Here is a 22,864-nt window from a genome sequence, read left to right on the forward strand (position 1 = left end):
AGTCATGTCGGAGTCGCCTCTGAAAGTCGCGCTGGAAGTCGTGTCGCCCTAGTGTGAACCAACTCTTTTAGTTTGGTATTTAAAGCTGCAGCATCCTTGAATTTCAAATGCCCCAGTGCAGACATGCTAACCACTAAGCCACTGTGCTACAGTAAACTGAACGCCAGGCAAACAACTAAAATACTTGTGTCATACATATACAGCACTGTGCAAAAGTTTTAAGCAGGTGTGAAGAAATGCTGTCAAGTAAAAATCCTTTTAGAAATCTATATTTTAATTGTATTTATATCGCAATGAAAATCTAAATCAAATCTACCCTTTTGGCTTTAAATCAGCATCAATTCTTACACTTGCACAAAGTCAGGGATTTTTTTTGAATTAGAGTCAGGTGTACGATTAACCAGTTACCCAAACAGGTGCCATGATCATCAATTTCATATGTAGGTTGAAACGGTCATTAACTCAAACAGCTGTGTAGGAGGCTTAAAACTGGGTGAGGAATAGCCAAACTCTGCTACTAAGGTGAGGTTGTGGAAGATCGTTTTATGTCACAGGTCATGCTCCATGGTAAGACTGAGCACAGCAACCAGACACAATGTCGGTATACTACATCAGCAAGGTCTCTTCCAGGCCAAGGATTTAAAGCAGACTGTGGTTTCAAGATGTGCTGTTCAAGCTCTTTTGAAGAACCACAAAGAAACGGGCAACTTTGAGGACCATAGAAGCAGTGGCCGGCCAAGGAAACGGTACAGCAGATGAAAGACGCTTGCTTCCCTTCGACATCGGAAGATTTCCAGCAGTGCCATCATCGCAGAACTGGAGGAAACCAGTGTTGACCCAGCTCCACCCATCTAATCTGGCCAGATTTGCAGCCAAAAAAGCCATACCTCTGATGAAACAAAGCTAAGCGACTCAACTATGCACAGAAACATAGGAACTGGGGTGCAGGAAAAATGTCAGCAGGTGCTGTACCATCAGGGAGACGTGTGATTTGGCCCCAAATGTATTCTGCAGAAAGACAATGACCCCAAACATACAGCCAATGTCATTAAGAACTATCTTCAGTGTAAAGAACAAGAAGGAGTCCTGGAAGTGATGATTGGACCCTCACAGAGCCCTGATCCCAACATCATCAAGTCTGTCTGGAGTGACACAATAAACAAGGGAGAACATAGACCTCATAACCCATAATACGTACGCGAGACAGAAGGATTTAAGGCAGCCTACATCCACAGAAGATCTGTGGTTAGTTCTCCAAGATGTTTGGAATAACCAACCCGCCGAGTTCCTTCAAAAACTGTGTATAAGTGTACCTAGAAGAATTGATGCCGATTTGAAGGCAAAGAGGGGTAACGACAAATATTGGTTTGAAACTATTGACACTTCTATTTTCTGAAAGCTATCTTAATTTACAGATTTTCTCACCCGCCTAAAACTTTTGCACAGTACTGTATATTGATATACAAATGGGCCAAGCTATTTGTTTTGTTCCATCCAGTCTTGAAAATTACACTGTACTCCAACACAGCACAACCCTGTCTGGTAGGCTAGAACACCTGAATACTCTCTGTTGCAGCGAAGTAATGTAGGTTCTATCCTTCCCCCGGTTTGTGACTGTAAAGAAACAGCAAAAACACGATTTAGTGATTAATGGATACAGAGGTCCGGTCATTTGTTTTATATTTTCCTGGAGTTTTACGTACTGTCGTCCAATTCAAAATTAATAGGTTTTCCTAATGCAACATTTGAAAAACCATTTAGTGAGATGAGATTATTTATAAAGGGGGTAGGCTGAGTAACTTGCATTTTCTTTCACTTCTTTTTTTCTATGAATGTTGTAATCATTTTTCCGTATAAATTACAGAGAACAATGTACTTTTTCTTGTTCACTGAATTGTGTGGGTGTTTTGTGTGATTTTTTTTTTCCTATTCCCAGTAATTCTTTTGATGACAAAGCATACTTTCTGCTGACTTGGGAAATGTAAATGTCTGTAGAGTATCTGTGCTTTCCTGCGGATGTGTGTATGTAGTGGTCTCTGGAACTGACCCTTTGTCCTGTGTCTCCGTACAGGTTTGGGATTTGGCTGATACAGAAAGCAAGGGATACTTAAACAAGCAGGTAATGAGCTTTGCGAATACATATTTAAAATACTACTAATGCCAAACAGTATGCTTCTTGGTGAAATCTGTCCATTAGTTAGCGACCCCCCCCTTCCCCATTCAGTCGACTGTACGTACATGCGATAGTGAACAGTCTATATAGCAGATGTATTGGATCTAAATATGATGAGAGAGGAAATCTGAGCAGAGGAAAGCAGCAATTGTTTCCAGTTTGGGGATTTCCTGTTAGCTCATAATTGGGAAGTCCAGATCTTCTTTTTTCAGTTACTGAAGATCTATCTATAAGTCCTGTTGTATTTGGCCAGCCAGCTATCAGTTCAGCCTGCGTTTGGCAGGGTTACTGGGACTTGTAGTCACTCGGTAGCCAACATTTTAGTGCTATTCCCCCAAACAAGGATAGGGGGAATTTTCCAATGGTGACAAATAATGCAACAATTGAGGTTAAAGTGGTTCTAAAGGCAGAATGTTTTTTTACCTTCATGCATTCTATGTATTAAAGTGGTTGTATAGTTATTTGTTTAACTTTTACCTACAGGTAAGCCTATAATAAGGCTTACCTGTAGAAAAATTAAAAATCTCAAGAAGTCTCCCGCACGCATGTGCGGGAGTGACATCGCGGCTCCAGACGCTCAGAGCGCTGGAGCCGCGATACCCGGAAGAGACGGCGAAGCAAGATGACATCTCCCTCGGTGTGAACCAGGTAAGTTACTAAGGCCTCGAACCAGGCAAGTATTTCATAATGAGCTAGTATGCGGTGCATACTAGCTCATTATGCCTTTTGCTTTACAGGGTTTAAAAAAAAAAAGTTCAGCGGGTTTACGACCGCTTTAAGGTTAAAAGAAAAAAAAACTTCTGTGACCAGCTTCCCCCTAGACCCCCCTGTATACTTACCTGAGCCTGATTTGGATCCAGCATTATGCCTTAGGGCACCAGCACTGCTCTCTCTCCCTCCTCACAGGACTCGGATGCAGCCATTGGCTCCAGCTGTTGTCAATCATATAGGTACTGTGTGCGTCAATAGATGCTCACAGTGTGGCTTGAGATCGAGCCTGTACGAGTGCCCCCATAGCAGGCGTCTTTCTATAAAAAAGTATGATATTTAAAAAAAAAAAAAATCACTTTACAGTTTATCTAATGCCAAGAGTGATTAAAATTTGGTAAATTTGTATTGTTTGGTCTGTGTCCCTGCTAGTAAGATTGTCTCCGTTTCCCCTGGTGACCGGGACTGATAATAAGAGAAAATATAACCTTTAGCGTTTTTACCAGAACAAGATGCGAGGGATAATCTTTCAGTTGGGACAGTTGCAGTGATAACTGTTTTAAAAAAGTGTATTTCTCTTACTTTGGAGGAATGTTCTCTTGCTTAGGCCTCATGTATTGAAATTATGTTAGTAAGTCACAAGGCACCACACACACAGTGTGTCTAGTACTGTGCAACGCTCCAAGCAAGTACTTATTGGCAACCTTACTAGATAAGAGACTGCCTCCACTCGAGTTGCTAGATCATGTCAGCAGCCAACCATCCTCAATAGCCATACATACTGGAGTCACACTAGTCACGTTATTCAATTTCAATTTTGACACTATATCTCAGTGACTGTTCTCATTTGTATAAGTGCTATGCTCTACAATCATAGGAACCACTAATACCACATAAGGGCACTTGATGGGGTTAAAAAAACTAAAAATTAGCCCTTTATAGTACAAAAAAGCAAATCGCTACTGTAAATATTACTTTCACTGTCCCACAGTAAAAAAATGAACCCCTTACAGTAGCGATTTTTTGCTCTTTTTGTACTTATTTTTGTTTTTTATGTTACTAAACATCACAGGCCTGGGTTCACACCTCTGTTTTTTGCAGAAACACACTACAGTTCATTTACATGTTTTCCTATGGGACACGTTCACATCCATGATTTTTTTTCGGCTGCTGCGTATTTGGAAAGAGCAAGGACTTTTTTGGTTCAATATACTTCAATGGAGAAGCTGCAGAAAAGCATGTAATGTGTTTTTGCGGCAATTTGTAATCTGCCCAACAACAAATTGGCCCAAAAAAATGTAAAAATTCAATTTTCTTTTTTTTTTTAAAGGCTATTATCTGATTAATCGAAACAATAATCGGCCTACTAATCGATTATGAAAATAATCATTAGTTGCAGCCCTACAACATTTAGAAACTTATTGCTACACTTAGAGGCACCTCTCTTCTCTTTTATACCCTGTAAAAAAAATGCTTTGATATACAAGTGCTTTGGATTACAAGCATGTTTCTGGAACGAATTATGGTCGCAAACCAAGGTTTTACTGTATTTCAGTAATGGAGGCACAGCATTACATGCAGGCGTTACCTAGGACAGTCAGCATTCTAATTAGGACAGCCCACTGCTTCACACTACATACAACAGTCGAGGCATTTTGATCTTTTTATAACCTCTCCCAGGAGCCATAGCCAGCTGTTTGCATCAGTGGGGCAGTCTGCTGTAATGTTTCCCATAAGCTATGTACAGACAGCACCCTGTTGGCCCCTCCCACAATCCGAGATCTGCCTGCATTGCATAGGGAAGCACAGAAACTCTAAAGACTAAAGTAAGTTAAATACGGTAATTAAAAAACATTTTTTTTTTAAATGTAGTAATTATGTTGGAGGTGCAGGGAAGTTTTTAAATTATAAACGGATTAAACTTCAGTTTAAGCCATTGAGATATTTGGTAATGTAACCTTTTCCTAGCAAAAAAAAAAGAATGTAATTATGCATGAAGCTACAGGGCAAAATCCCATTTGGGCACAGGGTAACAGATAACCGCTAAATTACTTGAACCTGGGAAATGTTTACATTTTGCTTATATTTTTCCAACAAGATTGCATAACTTTTTTTATCTTTCATGATTTATTATACTTCAACAAAATATTCAAGTCAACATTTAACCCAAAGGTTAAGTGAAACATTCACCCAATTAGAAATGACAAGTTAAACCTCGAGTTACATACCAGAAGCACAGCTTATTTGCAGAGTATTTTTTAACTTGGATTTGCTATAGTGCAGCTCACCCCAATCTGCTATGTCAGTGTCTGAAAACGCCCGCTTGGGAATAACATTCCTACATTACAAACATACCCAATGCAAAATCCTTGCGCTCTCAAATAGCTAAAGCAAAGTGTAAAAATAAATAAATAAGAAAAAAAAAAAAACTTTGCCACTAAGGCCCCTTTCACACCTATACGACTTGTCCCACGATTTGTGATGGCAAAGTAGCATGACAAGTTGTTTCCCATGATTTCTAATGACAACCACTGATATTCGTACGACTTCAAAATAGTCCTTGCACTACTTTGGTCTGATTTTGATGCCAGTTACACAGGCATTCCCTAAAATCGCGTCAAAATCGTGCGACTTTGAAGTCGTAGTAGTGTGAAACAGGTCTAAGAGGTTTCTCACAGCCACCAATTAGAATCATACCTAAATTGGAAGATGTAATGTTCATGCACATGAGCATATTTAAAATAAATACATTTTTGCTGTAAGTTGTGGCCATTTAAAGTGGTTGTAAACCCTCTCTGACATGTTTTGCCTACAGGTAAGCCTAGATTAAGGCTTACCTGTAGGTGTTTGCAATATCTCCTAAACCTACACGGTTTAGGAGATATTTGCCAAAAAGAATGCACCGATGTCTACGGCGCAGGCATACTGAGAGTGCCGGTTTTGTGAATGGGTAATGCCGGCTTTGACGGCTCCTGCGCGGAGTGATGTCTTCGACGCTTCAGCCAATCACAGCGCTGGAGCGGCGATACCCAGAAGTAACTTTCAGGGTAGATGTCTGCGGCCGGAGGAGGAGATGAGCACAGCTTCGGGGGGCTTCGATCTAAGGCAAGTAATTCATAATGAGCTAGTATGCTGCTCATACTAGCTCATTATGCCTTTGTCTTTCAGGTTTTTAGTTTTATTTTAAATGTGGGGGTTTACAACCACTTTAATGCTTGTGCTAACGTTCACACACATACTACCTATAGTATGTATGTATGTGTGTGTGTGTATATATATATGTATATATATATATATATATATATATATATATATATATATATATATATATATATATATATATATATATATATATATATATATATATATATATATATATATATATAGACTGTATTGGCTGCCGCTCCCTGGCCTTCATGTATTGATTAACAAAGGGGCACCGCAGCTGCTGATTACACACTATTGATGTTTAGATATTCTCCTGAATGACTCTTTCAGATGGCAGCAGCCCATGCACAGAATGACCTCCAGCCAATTCTGAAGGTCAAGGTCATCCTGTGTGCTGCCACTGCATGGCTCGTTCAGGGTAGATATATACCTCAATAATGTGTAATCAGTGGTAGCGCTTGCTACAAAATATTGGTATTTGCATTCTATTCCTGAGCAGCTGCGGTCAGTAGAGTCAATGTATGCTAGTTCTAACATTTACAGTGTAACAAAGGCCCATCTGCAGGGCCATAAATGCAGGTTTTTCTAGTTTTATTTTATGCATTTGAAGAACTGGAATGAAGCAGTGTTCATGGGGCCATAGCATATGGTACTGTTTACGTTCAGATCTGTATAAATGACAGCTCTGTACACAGTAAACTGTACTCCTCTGTGCATGAGCCCTAAATGTGATACAGAGAGAAAGAAAGGGCACAGGATTCAGAAAATGCATCCCCAGAAATGTTGTAAGGAGCCGTCTGGCTTCTGACTGCAGGGGATGAGCTAAATCCGATTTACAGAACTTCTGAATTTAGCACAGCTTAAAGCGGATCTCCACTCTAAAGTGGAGTCCCGCTGATCGGCACCCTCCCCCCCTCCGGTGTCACATTTGACACCTTTCAGGGGGGAGGGGGGTGCAGATACCTGTCTACAGACAGGTATCTGCACCCACTTCCGGCCCTACGATACGGGCAAAGGACGGGTTTTTCCTCCGCTTCCCGTCGCCCCCCCGTTGTATGCTGGGAACACTCGGCTCCCAGCACACAGCGGGAGCCAATCGGCGGGCGCAGCGCGACTCGCGCATGCGCCGTAGGGAACCGGGCAGTGAAGCCGGAGCGCTTCACTTCCTGGTTCCCTCAACGTGGATGGAGGGGGGAGCAGCAGAGAGACGAGCGATCGGCTCGTCATCTGCTGCGATCACCGCTGGACTCCAGGACAGGTAAGTGTCCTTATATTAAAAGTCAGCAGCTGCAGTATTTGTAGCTGCTTGCTTTTAATATAGTTTTTTAGTGGCACATCCGCTTTAACCACTTAAGGCCCTTTTTACACGGATGGCTGTTTTGCCGCAATTAAAGCGTGTGTAAATGTTCTGTGAAATTCAAGGCTCCAGGCACTGCGATTAGCTGCATTTTTACATTGCGATTACCTGCGTTTACGTGTGGTTACATGCGGCCACGTTTAGCTGCGGTAGTCATTCCCATAGCAACCCTTTTTATTTTTGGTCCCTTCAATCTACCCATGATGCATTTTTTTTCTCACGCTGCTATCCGCAGTTGACACAAAAGACTGCGATTACCTGCGGTTATGTGCATATAACTGCGCTAAATCGCACCTGGACGCATTTAATTCAATTTTTTCTATTCGCACCAAACCGCATGTAACGAAATCGCAGCTAAACACTGTGTCTGAATGGGGCCATAGGAAAGCATTGTATGCTTTTAGCTGCGGTAGAAAACCAGAAAATCCACAGCTAAAAGCACCATTCTATCCGTCCGTGTGAAAGGGGCCCACGTGTTTGTATACTAATTGTTCTACTTCTCGCTGGGAGTTTCTCTTTGTTACCAGTGTCACATGGCGAAATAAAAAGTGCAATAAAAACACTGAAACGCCACCTCTTCAGGAGAAAATGTTTCTTCTGGCTCGTTCCAATGCTGGTCATGTGACCAAAAGGCAGCACATTTTTCTGCTAACCCACAGGAAAGCCACAGGGGCACTTCTGTTCACCTGCAGATCAGCGTGAAACCGTCCTAATAACACTTCTTTATAAGTGCCAATATGCCCATTGCAAAGTGCAGTGTATGTGATGTTTATTACACTAAGGTAGAAATATAATCAGCGCAATAAAACCACAATATAAAGAAAAGCAGCTGAACCATGGGATTCAATCAATAAAATTCCTAAAAGTACATATAAATAGATAGTGCAAAACAATGGAAGGCAATAATCTCGGAAAGTTGGTCAGCATACACAGCCAAGTAACGAATCCGGTCATATAAAAAAAAGGCAGGCCCGCGACCATTCACCGGACTACATGCTTGTATATGCCCCTCATTCCTGGCACTGGATTAAGTGCCTTGCTTGTAAGTGTTATTCTTTTGCCCATTAAATTTACACGGAGAAACACTATGTACTGCCTTTTTTTTATATGACCGGATTCGTTACTTGGCTGTGTATGCTGACCAACTTTCCGAGATTATTGCCTTCCATTGTTTTGATCATTGCTGGATTCACATTGGAGATGAGCTTTATACACCCGTATGGGAATGCTGATCTTGACCTAATCTAACAGATGGTCAAAACCGGGAGGTGAGCGGCCATTGTTACCATTGGTGGAGGTGTTCCTTCTTTCCCACGCTACATCACCTGCATGTTTTGTATTCATCACCAGTCACTACAAATGATCATTTCATGACTTGTATTTGGACTCTTATTCTAAGCGCTGCACTATCTATTTATATGTTTATTACACTGACCTTTTCTCTTCCAACTTCTGCTGGCATCGCTTTCTGGGCTGCTAGAAAAGTCCCAGGCGAAGTTTACTTGGTATCGCTCCTAGGACAGGAGCGGGCACTACAGAGGAAGCATTGGCTCATGTAGCTCCTGCTCCCTCGGTGGCCGTCTGCTCCCTCAGCTTCAGGCTCCATGCACTCTGATGCTCTGAGATGGCGGGTCACCAACCCGTTGATCGCAATCTGGGCTTGCCAACCCGCCATCCCAGATGCCTGGTTTGCGTGCACAGGCCACATCCGAGGGTGCAGCACCCCTGTTATACACAGATCTTAATTGGAGTGCTGATTGTCAATGTAAACAAGGCTTCAGCAGACTTTCATGTGCCAAAGCCCATGTAAACCACAGGCCTAAACCTTTGCTGTATGGGGGCTGCACTGCAGGCCAAGTGCATTATGTTTTCCCTCTCCCTCTGAACATTTGATGTGGGGTAACTCCAGCCAGTTACCCCCAGCAAAACCGTCAGGATTAATATTTCACTGGACAATAAACCATGGCTTTTAATTGGCTGCTATAAGCAACTACTACCTTTTTTATAGGCTTATTTGCTTCTGTATCGGCTCCTTTTATGAGGTTCATTATCTCTAAGAAACTTGTAAAAACCCTGGAAGGCTTGTTACTGTGGAATGACTGTTTGTCTTCACCTTGTCACTTATTCCTGAAAGTCAGGAATTTCTTCCTTTTGCTCAGCTTGATTGCTTTACCCGGATCCTCCTTGTAAACTTTTGTTTGAATTTCCAGGTCTACAGAGTGTCACGCATGTGGCTGTAAAACTGTAGTGGTTGAGTTTATATAATGTTAAGAAAGACATAAACTAATGGATTATCTTATTTTGTTAAGGAATTTTTTGTAGCCTTGCAGCTGGTCGCCTGTGCACAAAATGGCATGGAAGTGTCACTCAACAGTGTCAAGATGGTGGTGCCTCCTCCCAGATTTGTAAGTTTTGCATTTTATTTTTTATTTTTTAAAGAAGTAGGCTTGTAAGGCCCCTTTCACACTGGGGCAGGAAGTGCGGTGGCGCTGAAGCGCTGCTATTTTCGTGATGCTATTCGGCTGCTAGCGGTTTTACCCCCCGCTAGCGGCCGAGAAAGGGTTCAAAATAATGGGAGGCGCATTGCCGGCGGTATAGGCGCGCTGTCCCAATAATTTCAATGGGTGGGAGTGGTGAAGGAGCGCTATACCCACCGCTCCAAAGATGCGGCTAGCAGGCCTTTTTTTTCCCGTCCTGCTAGCGCACTGCTCCAGTGTGAAAGCCCTCGGGCTTTCACACTGGAGAAACAGCAGCAGCTGTTAGGGTCGGTTTGCAGGCGCTATTTTTACTGCAATAGTGCCTGCAAACCGCTCCAGTGTGAAAGGAGTCTAAAGGTAGAAGTCATTAAAGGACAGTTGAAGTAACAGAAACAGATATTTAGAGAGCGGCCTTTGCTGCAAAACTGTCCTCTTAAGTGCCTCTTCTTTGCTGCTGGATTACCTTTTAGGTAAAGTGGAAGACCATCATTATTTAACCCACTTTCTCTGAGCCCTCTCTGGGTCATGAAATTGCACCAACTTTGTGGCTGGAAAGCGAAGAAGAAACTTTACAGTGATGAGCCCCTTTTCCTCCAATCAGAATGCTGCTTCTCAGCACATGAACTGATTGGCTCCTTGTGCTGATTTTCCCCCTGCCGTAGTCTGAGCTTGGCTGTACACGAGGCATATATTAAAGCGGATCTCCACTCTAAAGTGGAGTCCCGCTGATCGGAACCCTCCCCCCCTCCGGTGTCACATTTGACACCTTTCAGGGGGGAGGGGGGTGCAGATACCTGTCTACAGACAGGTATCTGCACCCACTTCCGGCCCTACGATACGGGCAAAGGACGGGTTTTTCCTCCGCTTCCCGTCGCCCCCCCCCGTTGTATGCTGGGAACACTCGGCTCCCAGCACACAGCGGGAGCCAATCGGCGGGCGCAGCGCGACTCGCGCATGCGCCGTAGGGAACCGGGCAGTGAAGCCGGAGCGCTTCACTTCCTGGTTCCCTCACCGTGGATGGAGGGGGGAGCAGCAGGGTGACGAGCGATCGGCTCGTCATCTGCTGCGATCACCGCTGGACTCCAGGACAGGTAAGTGTCCTTATATTAAAAGTCAGCAGCTGCAGTATTTGTAGCTGCTTGCTTTTAATATAGTTTTTTAGTGGCACATCCGCTTTAAAGTCAATTTCTGTTACACTGATTTAATTTAAAAAAAATGTTGTCTTTAATATCTACCTACATTTCAGCTTTAGCAGCAATTGTAGTGAGCCTATTGGCTTGTGTACCCTTGTGACTGGGGGGATGTATGTGTTTTTTAAGAATCATTCTTACCTAGGTGGATGTAGCATCAGTCTGATGCTACATCTGGTGCCTCTAACACTGAGAACCAAGTGATCGAACGCTTCCGATCGTTCAGTGCTCACAGCTCTCTGCTCTGCAACCCCCCCCCCCCCCCTGCGCGTTTATGGGAACACTGACCTGTGTAGGGCCTGAGCAGGGTGCTGGTCCAGGAATGTCGGCGGATCCCTAATTCATTATCGCGATCTTGCCTGGGCCTGCTATGTGATGTCCGTCAATAGCGGCCTTCAGCCCACTGTCTACTGGAAATGGGTCACAGGAGTGCAGAATGAACTGCACTCCTGTAATTCGACAGGAGAAGTACAGCCAAATGAGCTTTGGCTGTACTAATTTAAGCTGCAAAGGCAACCGGATAGGAGTGTACATCACAGCTGTGAAGTTTTGCTCTCTGTGGCAATATTATCCCCTGTAGCATTTAGCGGGCAGTAGCACCACCAAATGCGCCCCTTTCAAGTTATTAGGGTGGCACTGCAACTGTATGCATTGCAAATACAGATGGAGAGGTGACATGTTGCCTGTTGGACAGGTGCGGGAAGCACTAGTCCAAGGGCTTTTGTCAGTGGCATAAGTTAGGCATAAATATTAAGATCATTCTAAAATTATTTGCTGGCGCTTTTGACCAGCGTCAATCTGCGTTTGCATTCCTATAAACTTATAGGGGAATACAAAACCTGCTTGATGCAAATAAAGCCCTGTGGCACAAGCCCTTAATATGATTGTATAGCTGAATAGGCACAAGAGTTTGACCGCTCTGCCCAGTGCATACTAATCTAACAGACCTGCTTGGGTGCACCCTTCTCTGTCCAACACCCATTACTGCTGTCCCACTCATTTCTATGGATCTTGTAGTCACACCTGCACACTGATAGAACATTGACAGTAAACACTGCCTGACGCTGCAGACCATCTTTTTTTTTTTTTTATAGAATACATGATAGGGTAGACTTTCAGTATAAGAGTACAAAGAGAAATATGGAGAATGACAATGCTGATCTCCCCTTAAATTGAGGAGAGGTGTGGCATGGGTTTCCTTTGCCACAGAATCTATATACTGTACAGTCTGTAAGATTTTGAGGTCAGTTGCTTATTTGTTAACCCACAAGGGACCTCTTCAGACTACAATGTAGTTCATTGGCAGATTTTTGAACTTTCTTTTTATGACCTTGATGGCAACATCGACATTGAGCTAGGTAGGATAGAAATGACAAGCGTTTCTGGTATACTATACATATAATTTTTTCAAGTACTGTCCCTGTACTGGAATGCAAAGAAGCTTTTCCAGAGTGCCCACTGATCATTTGATTTAATAAACAACATTTTTGTTCTTCCTTAGCATGACACTGCAAGCCCTTCCTTGGCGGCGGCCCCCATCTCTTCAGACCTGCCATGGACTGTCAAGGTGAGTGTTAACAGTGTTACTTTGGTGTTTAATATCACTAGTTATGTGGATGATTACTCTTTATTGCTGGAGAACTTTACATTAATGTTATGCTGTGTTACAAATTACAATACAGTAAAACCTTGGATTGCGAGCTTAATTCGTTCCAGAAACATGCTTGTAATTCAAAGCACTTGTATATCAAAGCAAATTGCCCCATAAGAAATAATGGAAACACAAAAATGATTCGTTCCACAACCATTTATTCATAAGTCCTTCAGTTTATAGTCCATATAAAAAGATTATAGCAATGTGATAGGTTGTGTAACCATAAAATGTCCATCCACAAATAGAAGCCTCCACAAGGGGATTAGAAGCAAAATCCAGCAGAAGCTCCAGAGTATAAAAGAGAAGAGAGGCGCCTCCAAGTGTAGCAATATGGTGCCAAATGTTGTACCTTCATTAAATGTAACCATATTGCTACACTTGGAGGCGCCTCTCTTCTCTTTTATACTCAGATGTGACATGAGGCTACTTGATATACAAGCAATGTCTTGATATACAAGTCACAATTTATTAAAACATTTTGCTTGTCTTGCAAAACGCTCTCAAACCAAGTTACTCTCAAACCAAGGTTTTACTGTAACTTACTCATGGATTTTTTTTGGGCAGTTTATCTTCGAGCATTCAAACAAACTTTTTTTATTTATTTTTTTATTTATTTTTTGTGTTAAAATTAAATTGTCCCTTTTGAGCAGAACTAAAGTCCTACTTTAATGCCGCGTACACACGATCGATTAAACTGATGAGAATGGTCTGATGGACCGTTTTCATCGGTCAAAACCGATCGTGTGTGGGCACCATCGGTTATTTATCCATAGGTTAAAAAAAAGCAATCTTGTTTTAAAAATCCACGCATGCTCAGAATCAAGTCGACTCATGCTTGGAAGCATTGAACTTCGTTTTTTTTCAGCACGTCACTGCGTTCTGACACGATCATTTTTTTTAATTGATGGTGTGTAGGCACGACTGACCATCAGTTAGCTTCATAGGTTAACCGATGAAAACGGTCCATCAGACCGTTCTCATCGGATGGACCAACCGTGTGTACGCGGCACAACACTCCCTCCCCAAAGCAGAATTGTGGGCCAACTAAAATGTATTCTTTTGTCGCTTTTGTTTTTTTTGTCTAGACCAGAATGTCATGTACAGGGTCCTGCATGGTACTGTTTTAAAGCTAAAAAATAGCCGTGAGTCTTTGCATGTTTCATCTTTCCCATCTCCTAACATTTTTATTTTTAATAGTGTAAACTGCCAGTGAGGTATGTGCAGTGCAGTGTACACCACAACTCATTCCTGATGTCTGTAAGATGCTTAGAATACAGACGGTTGTCGGGGACAGTGTTACTCCAGTGTGCATGTGTTTTTTTAAAAGTTGGTCAATTTTTTTCCACTTTATGAAATATGAATTAATTGACTTTTGATTGCTTTACAGGCAGATGAAAAGGCTAAATATGATGCAATATTTGACAGTTTAAACCCTTCGAATGGATTCCTGTCGGGGGACAAGGTCAAACCTGTGCTGCTCAATTCCAAATTGCCTGTGGAAGTGCTTGGAAGGGTAGGTGTGACCGTCGGGGGTTTACTCTTCCTACTGCCTGGCTAGTCCTTGTATTGCTTCTTATTCTGTCAATTTCTTTTCTAGCTACTAAATCACTTGCTTTTTTTTTTTTAAGGTCTGGGAGTTAAGTGACATTGAACACGATGGACTTTTAGACCGAGATGAGTTTGCAGTTGTGAGTATTTTGTTTGTTAATAATGTGTTGGTCATTCCCCACACTCACCATAAAGAGTATGCATGCCTGTTATATACACTCACTGGCCACTTTATTAGGCCTGGCTAATACCAGGTTAAACCCCCTTTTGCCTTCAGAACTGCCTTAATTCTTCATGGCATAGATTCAACAAGGTGTTAGAAACATTCCTCAGAGATTTTGGTCCATATTGACATGATGGCATCATGCAGTTGCTGCAGATTTATCGGCTGAATTTCCATGATACAAATCTCCCATTCCACCACATCCCAAAGATGCTCTTATTGGATTGAGATCTGGTGACTGTGTAGGTCATTGGAGTACAGTGACCTCATTGTCATGTTCAAGAAACCAGTGATGAGATGATTTGAGCTTTGTGACATGTTGCATTATCCTGCTGGAAGGAGCCATCAGTAGTTGGGTAGGCTGTGGCATTTAAATGATGCTCATTTGGTACTAAGTGGCCCAAAGTCTTCCAAGAAAGTATCCCCCACAACATTACACCACCAGCCTAAACCGTTGATACAAGGCAGGATGGATCCATGTTTAGGCCAAATCCTAACCCTACCATCTGAATGTCGCAGCTTTAATCGAGACTCCTCAGACCAGGCAACATTTTTCCAATCTTCTATTGTCCAATTTCGCTGAGCCTGTGCGAATTGTAGCCTCCGTTTCCTTTTCTCAGCTGACAGGAGTGACACCCGGTGTGGTCTTCTGCTGAGCATATGTTTCAAGACTCGATGTGTTGTGTGTTCAGAGATGGTATTCTGCATGCCTCGATTGTAACGAGTGGTTATTTGAGTTACTGTCACCTTTCTATTATCTCGAACCAGTCTGCCCATTCTCCTCTGAACTCATCAAGGCATTTTCATCCACACAACTGCCACTCCCTAAATATTTTCACTTTTTCTGATCATTCTCTGTAAACCCAAGAGATGGTTGTGCATGAAAATGCCAGTAGATGAGCAGTTTTTGAGATACTCAGACCAGAATGTCTGGCACCAACAATCATGACCCGCTCAAAGTCACTTAAATTCCCTTTCTTCTCCATTCTGATGCTTAATTTGAACTTCATACAAAATGTGATCCTACGCTACTCTTTTTCAATACTGTGTGCAAAATTAATTCAAGTGCTACTGTGTTTCCAATACCTTAGTGACAAGTAATAATGTAAACAATAAAATTACAGTGAAACTTTAACCACAATAATAAAGTGACATAGTGCTCCATATAAATTTCAATCTCCGAGGGTGAATATACAACGTCCATAGGTGTACCAGCACTAGGAATAATCTGACAACAATATCGATATGGCTGCTCTGCCATCCTTTGGAGCCAGAACGTGATATAGTTTAAAAAATATCACATAAATAAAAGTCAAAAATGTCCACTCACATGTACAAGTGGCATATCCTGGCACGAAGAATAATCTGCCAACAATATCATTATGGCTGCTGCTGCTCCACGATCCTCTGGAGCCAGCGTGTGTTCCACTAGGCGGAAGTTCTGAGGTATGTGACTGAATTGCCTGCCCTCAGTTCAGTCACGTACCCCAGTACTTCTGCCTAGTGGAACGCACGCTGGCTCCAGAGGATCGTAGAGCGGCAGCGGCCATAATGATATTGTTGGCAGATTATTCTTCGTGCCAGGAAATGGCACTTGTACATGTGAGTGGACATTTTTGACTTTTATTTATGTGATCTTTTATTTTAAACGATATCACGCTATGTTGGTTCCTGTCATTCCATTTCCTGTATAATGCCGACACACAAGGTAAATTCCAGAGAAATCACCAGTGTAGACAAGCCTGATAGACCCACCTCGGCATAAGATCCGGGGGTAAATATCTGCTGGTGAGTGAGCACCCCGGTGGGGGATCATCCATGGTGTAGGATAGTGGAACTGAAGAGCTAAATGCACACAGAGCACTTTATTAGAAGCAGTTCTGGATATCATAATTACAGCTTTCACTGGGAGCATGCTTGCTTTGGAATTATGGACTTTTTAGTTGTATATACACTCAGATTGAGATTTATATAGAACACTACAGAACTTTATTATTGTGGTTAAAGTTTCACTGGAATTTTATTCTTTACTTTATTACTTGTCACTAAGATATTGAAAACATAGTAGTACTTGAATAAATGTTGCACACCATATTGAAAAGGGTAGTGCAGGATAAACATTTTGTATCAATTTATATATGGTAACAACAATTAAGCTGCTGCAACCCATACATTGGATATCTAAATTATATTTTTATTTCTAAATTTCTTTTTTTTTTTTGGACATCATATTCACCTTTGTGCGAGTGATACACACCACTTCATTTGAACTTCAGCAAGTTGTCTTCACCATGTCTAGATGCCTAAATGCGCTGACTTGCTGCCATGTGGTTGGTTGATTAGAAATTTGTTACCAAGCAATTGAACAGGTGTACCTAATAAAGTGTCTGGTGAGTGTATGTGTGCCATCCCTGTATTGTGATTCACGAAAACTGTGCTTATAGAAAAGGACAATCTGCTGTGGACGACCTCCTCAGGAAATGCCAGCTGCCTGGCTCTTTTATGCTAGTACAATGGCTTCCGTAGCCTTTGCATTTTTAATCTGGAAATTCAGTGCAGATCGGGAGTTCTCAATTGCAGCTGTCTTGCTCTCAGTCAGACTTATAAAGTTTATGTAGAGGCATTATGAGACTTGTAGTTCTGCAGCAGCGGGAGGGCCACAGGTTGAGCACAACTGCATGGTAAAACATTCTCGTGAACAAGTAAAAAATATAAAAAGTCACATAGAAATATGGAAACCAGCTGCTAACATCATGTGTGATTTGTTTGTGCAGGCAATGTTTTTAGTGTACTCTGCTCTGGAGAAAGAGCCAGTTCCAATGATATTACCTCCTGCATTGGTGCCACCATCCAAGAGGAAAACCTCTGGTCCTGCCTCATCCTTGCCAATCATACCACCACTGCCAATGCCACCATCTAAAGAGCCACGACATTCGCTGCCACCTGTAGGAATCATCCCCACGAAAACGCCTGGTACACAGGTAAGAGCATAAAGGCTGCTAAGCAAGAGAATTTGTCATTCCGCACGTAGATATGTCTGAATTTATTTGCTTTCTGAAATAGCTGTAGTCATAAATTCCTTAATCAATACATTTTATCACAACTTGGATAACGGTAATAAAGGTTTGGATGGCTTATGCCCCATACACACGATCAGAATATCTGACTACTGATCATCCAAATTTTTTTTTTGCATGCTTGTCGCATATCCAACATGAATAGTTTACTAAAGTTATGAAAATTCTCGTACAACAGAATAAAAAATTGGAAGTGATGTCATGTATTGTAGTGTATTTTTATTGTTTTTTTGGATAACAACTGTACTGATTAAACAAAAATCATACAATCTGGTATCGTACGAGGGACAATTTTTGTGCATCTTTGATCGGATAATATCTGATGAACGGTCGTGATCGGCTCTCGAAAACTGCGTACTAACGATCTGATTATCGCATGATCGACTCGAAAGCCGTATTTTCCGTACGATTTTTGGATTGTGTTTACCGGCCATTAGAAATGCGTATCTTTTAACTGGAGTCCTTATAATGTTTCTGTGCCTCAGTGCTTGTTGCATAACCAGTGCTGTGGCATCTTTGCAGAAGGGAGTGTTTGTCTTTTAGTGGCTGAATGATTCAGCTTCCATATCGCTCCCTTAGGCTGAGACCGTGTGACCAGTTTCACAGCATTGGTCATGTGATTGAAACTTGAGGCACGAAAGCACTGACCAGGGGAAAATGACCTTCTTGAAGTGTACATGTACTTCAGTAATAAGAATAACTCTAAAAGGAGCAAGGTGTAATGGAGTTTTTCTCCATACATTTTCGAATTAGTGTTGATAGTATTTGTCATGTTTACCATTTAAAGTTTAACTCCAGGCAAACAGGTTACCCGCCCCTCCCCCTCGTCACTCTGTTCTATCCTCCCACGAGCGTGCTTCTTGCACTGCAACACACCTAATACACTCCATGTACTACTTTTCCCTCCCCCTTTCTGAGCTCTGCTGTACAACCAAAGGCTCCTGTATAACAGTATAAAGAGGTCCCAAATCCAGTTATTATGTAATAAACAAGTCTCATGACGTAAATTTCCTTTTAAAGCGGTAGTAAATCGCAGTTAAAGGAGAAGTGTAACCATTTAACTGTGGCCACGGTGCACTCCTATGATGTGTGGAAGGTGGAGAGGGGCAGTCCAAGGCGGAGAGGGGCGGTCCTGGGCGTCTGGTATACAGTGCTGGGCAATTCTACTGGACTGAGAGGGGCGGTCCCGGCGTCTGGTATACAGTGCTGGGCAATTCTAATGGACTGAGAGAGCCGGAGAGGGGCGGTCCCGGGCGGCAGTTCTAGAAAATTCTACTGGACTGTGGGAGGTGAAGAGGGGCGGTCCCGGGCGGCAGGTACAGTTGTGGGAAATCCTACTGGCCTATGGGAGGTGGAGAGGGGCGGTCCCATTCTGCTGCTAGCCTGTGCGAAATGGCGTGGCAGCTCTATAGTTGAATACAAATATTTTACTGGCCGCACTGTGTGTGTCTGAGCGGCGTACAAGGGATACTCGCACTGCACATAAATTCCCTCGCCAAATGCGAGGAGGCGAGCACACACACTGTGAATTTAGTAGTAAACTTACCTTTAAATAACAGTTTTTCATCCAGGTAGGAAGTATCGGCTTATGTGGCTCTGCTCTGCAGACACTTGCTTCCTCTACCTGATTTCCTGCACTGCATGAGAGATGGTGAGGCTGCAGATAGGCATCAGGCTGCAGATGGGCATCAGGCTGCATTGGATGGGCGCAGATGGGCACAGAGGCTGCAGATGGGCATCAGGCTGCATTGTATGGGCGCAGATCAGCTGTGGCTTCATTCACAAAACTACTGCTCTGGGATTAGCAGGTTGGCAACCCGTGATCTGGGCTTGCCAATCTGCTATCCCAGAGCAGGAGGTCGAGGGCCACATGTGGCCCCCGGGCCACTGGTTGGGCACCCCTGTTCTAAATGAACAGGTGTGCCTGCTGGACTCTTTGTATAAACTGTATGCTGCCTCATCTACATACAGTATACAACGGTGATATGGAAGCTTCTCTCTTCACTTCGGTAACAAAGCAGAGGTGGGCTGAGCGCTGCTCAACCATTCATAAGCAGCTTTGTATTCTCTGAATGAAGACAAAGCTTTCTTCGGAATGCATGAGGCTGAGAAGTGACGGGATGACGTCACAATCTCTGACTCATTCAATGAATACAAAGCTCCATGTGAATGTATGAGCAGCACTCAGCCTGGATGTGAGAAGGAAACTTCCCATCTTAGTGCTGGAAGACAGTGCTACATACTGTATGTAGCTGAGGATATATTTCTCATTATCACCAGTCTTGTTGATTTATGGTATTCCGAAGGTTAACATGAAGTTTAATTAAATTTCTGCTCTGAATTTTTTTTACTTTGTTCTTTAGGATAGAGTCGTGTAAAACATTGCCTCTGACTGTCTTTATTTTTATTTACAGTGGGTTGTGTCACCTATAGAGAAAACAAAATACGAAGATATTTTCATGAAACTTGACAAAGATCAGGACGGCCTGGTGTCCGGTCTGGAGGTCAGAGAGATCTTTCTTAAGACTGGGTTGCCCTCAGGACTTCTTGCCCACATATGGTAAGCACAACAGAGTAGCTGCCATATAAAAAGATGATCAGCCATAGATGAGCATATTCAATAGAAATACACACTCACCGGTCACTTGATTAGGTACATCTGGTTAGTACCGGGTCGGACCCCTTTTGCCTTCAGAACTGCCTTAATTCTTCATGGCAAAGATTCCACACGGTGTTGGAAACATTCCTCCGAGATTTTGGTCCATATTGGCATGATAGCATCACACAGATTTGCGATGGTATGTGAATTCCCATGAAGATCCTGGAAAGTCCAACGCGTTTCGGGACACTGTTTGTCCCTTCATCAGGGGCTAATATCCTGACGGGATCACACTATACAATACAGATAAAAACATCTTAGAGAATTATACATTTGAACATTAATTGTCTGTGCAAAAATGGGCAAAAAGAACAAAGTAATTACACGGTACTAGAATCGTACCCAATCACATCATTATAAAGACTCGCGGGCCCCCAAGGAAGGCACCAGATAGCCTCCTGCGTCCAAAGGGCACACAGGTGAGGAAGGTCCCCAAAAGCTCCCAACAGATCCAAGCCGCACCACCAAATTACAGACACAGAAGCCACGTTAAGACGGTCCTTGAAGTTCTATTGAAAGAACAATAATATATATATTGAAATCATCTGGGACATATGAGCTTCCCAGTGTCTATCCCTCTAGAATATTCCCTCAATATTCCGTGATTTGGTGGTGCGGCTTGGATCTATTGGGAGCTTTTGGGGACCCTCCTCACCTGTGTGCCCTTTGGACACAGCAGGCTATCTGGTGCCTTCCTTGGGGGCCCGCCAGTCCAACCGCGAGTCTTTATAATGATGTGATTGGGTATGATTCTTGTACAGTGTAATTACTTTGTTCTTTTTGCCCATTTTTTTGCACAGACAATTAATGTTCAAATGTATAATTTTCTAAGATGTTTTTATCTGTATTGTATAGTGTGATCCCGTCCGGATACTATCCCCTGACGAAGGGATGGACAGTGTCCCGAAACACATTGGGCTTTCCAGGACCATCATTAGAATTCATGTACTATCGCACCATTCATGTTTTAATGTTATTAAGTTGTATATTTTGTATAATTTGTGAATAAAATTACAATTTTATACGTTCTTAGTTATTGCCCTTAAAGCGGATGTGCCACGGGGAAAAAATATTAAAAGACAGCAGCTACAAATACTGCAGCTGCTGACTTTTAATATTAGGACACTTACCTGTCCTGGAGTCCAGCGCTGATCGCAGCAGAGCACGAGCGATCGCTCGTCTCTGCTGCTCCCCCCTCCATCCACGCTCAGGGAACCAGGAAGTGAAGCGCTGCGGCTTCACTGCCCGGTTCCCTACGGCGCATGCGCGAGTCGCGCTGCGCCCGCCGATTGGCTCACACGCTGTGTGCTGGGAGCCGAGTGTTCCCAGCACACAACGGGCGACAGACGGGATGTGACGGAATGCCCGTCTTTCGCCCGTAGCGTGTGGCCGGAAGTGGGTGCAAATACCTGTCTTTAGACAGGTGTCTGCACCCCCCTCCCCCCTGAAAGGTGTCAAATGTGACACCGGAGGGGGGGAGGGTTCCGATCAGCGGGACTCCACTTTAGGGTGGAGAACCGCTTTAAAGTCCCACCTGGGGGGTTCTTCCTCTTTAAGGAAGATTACATGTCCCCCCCCCTATTTTTAGGGTGGAACATGTAACGTGTTCCTTCTCCCTGCAGCCCCTCCCAGATCCCCCTTCTTATTGCGACAGAGGGCTGAGAATCTTCTCCCTGCACCCGGTGTCACAATTTAAAAAGAGGTCCGTCAATGAACTACATGTACCGGCAGCTTTTGCAACTGACAGCTTGTAGATCTCCATAAACTACCAGGGCACGGATGTGTGCTCCAGGTAGTTCATTGATGCTTCCTGTCACTTAGTAACTGTCTTCTTGTATGAGCTACAGGAAGACCGATACACAGACAGTCTGCAGGAGCCCTTGGATTGCACCTGCAATCTGTAGATCGTGGGTGCAATGCTTTACAGGCGCCTAAAAATAATTATAAATGCACATTTTTTTCTACCTGCCAAAAAGACAGTACTTGATTATTATTTTTATAGAGGTGAACTTATTCTTTAAGAAGGCATTACTGTGCTCTGCGCTATTAAGAGTGAGGGCTTTTTGATTGCTTTGACCATAGTCTGTATGGTTATACTGTCATGTTTTGTTTTTAGATTGAAACTGACGTTTTTTGTATTGTTGGATTACAGGTCTTTGTGTGATACAAAAGATTGTGGAAAACTTACCAAAGAACAGTTTGCATTGGCCTTTCATTTTATTAACTTGAAGCTGCTGAAAGGTACTGATCCTCCTCAAGTCCTCACCTCTGAAATGCTCCCACCATCTGAAAGATCTGCCACACCTCAGGTAAGACTCATAGAAATCCTCTTGTTTATTGTGTCCACTATCATTCCACATTGTAGCACCAATGTTCAGAGCTATTTCAACAAAAACAGATGTAACTTCAGGTTTCACAAGTTTTGCATTGTAAGGCTAGGTTCACATCTGAGCAGGTACATCATTGCGTGTAATTTGCATGCTTTCCTCCACCTGCAACAGAAACGTGCTGCTGCTCAGATGCATGGGGGTGCTATTCGTTTTTAATGGCACCCCAAGCACTAGAATCTGCAGCACGGTTTCCCATGCTGGGAACTACATATCAGTATGCAGTTTCCCCACAGAGGTGAT

The 22,864-nt window shown here is 43.0% G+C and overlaps 1 protein-coding gene across 7 annotated transcripts in view; it reads left to right on the forward strand.

Moving 5' to 3' along the window:
• The window catches only part of EPS15 (epidermal growth factor receptor pathway substrate 15), a 158,655-nt gene that overhangs the window by 44,133 nt on the left and 91,658 nt on the right, over nt 1-22,864 (forward strand). For all 7 annotated transcript variants that reach the window (XM_040360496.1, XM_040360498.1, XM_040360494.1 and 4 more), the window contains 8 exons: nt 2,072-2,119; nt 9,716-9,811; nt 12,575-12,640; nt 14,115-14,240; nt 14,356-14,415; nt 17,273-17,479; nt 19,990-20,135; nt 22,387-22,543. In XM_040360496.1, coding sequence (XP_040216430.1) covers nt 2,072-2,119; nt 9,716-9,811; nt 12,575-12,640; nt 14,115-14,240; nt 14,356-14,415; nt 17,273-17,479; nt 19,990-20,135; nt 22,387-22,543 — 906 coding nt within the window. The remainder of the gene's footprint in view (nt 1-2,071; nt 2,120-9,715; nt 9,812-12,574; nt 12,641-14,114; nt 14,241-14,355; nt 14,416-17,272; nt 17,480-19,989; nt 20,136-22,386; nt 22,544-22,864) is intronic.

This window comes from Rana temporaria, chromosome 7 (genome assembly GCF_905171775.1).
Source record: "Rana temporaria chromosome 7, aRanTem1.1, whole genome shotgun sequence".
Classification (NCBI taxonomy): domain Eukaryota; kingdom Metazoa; phylum Chordata; class Amphibia; order Anura; family Ranidae; genus Rana; species Rana temporaria.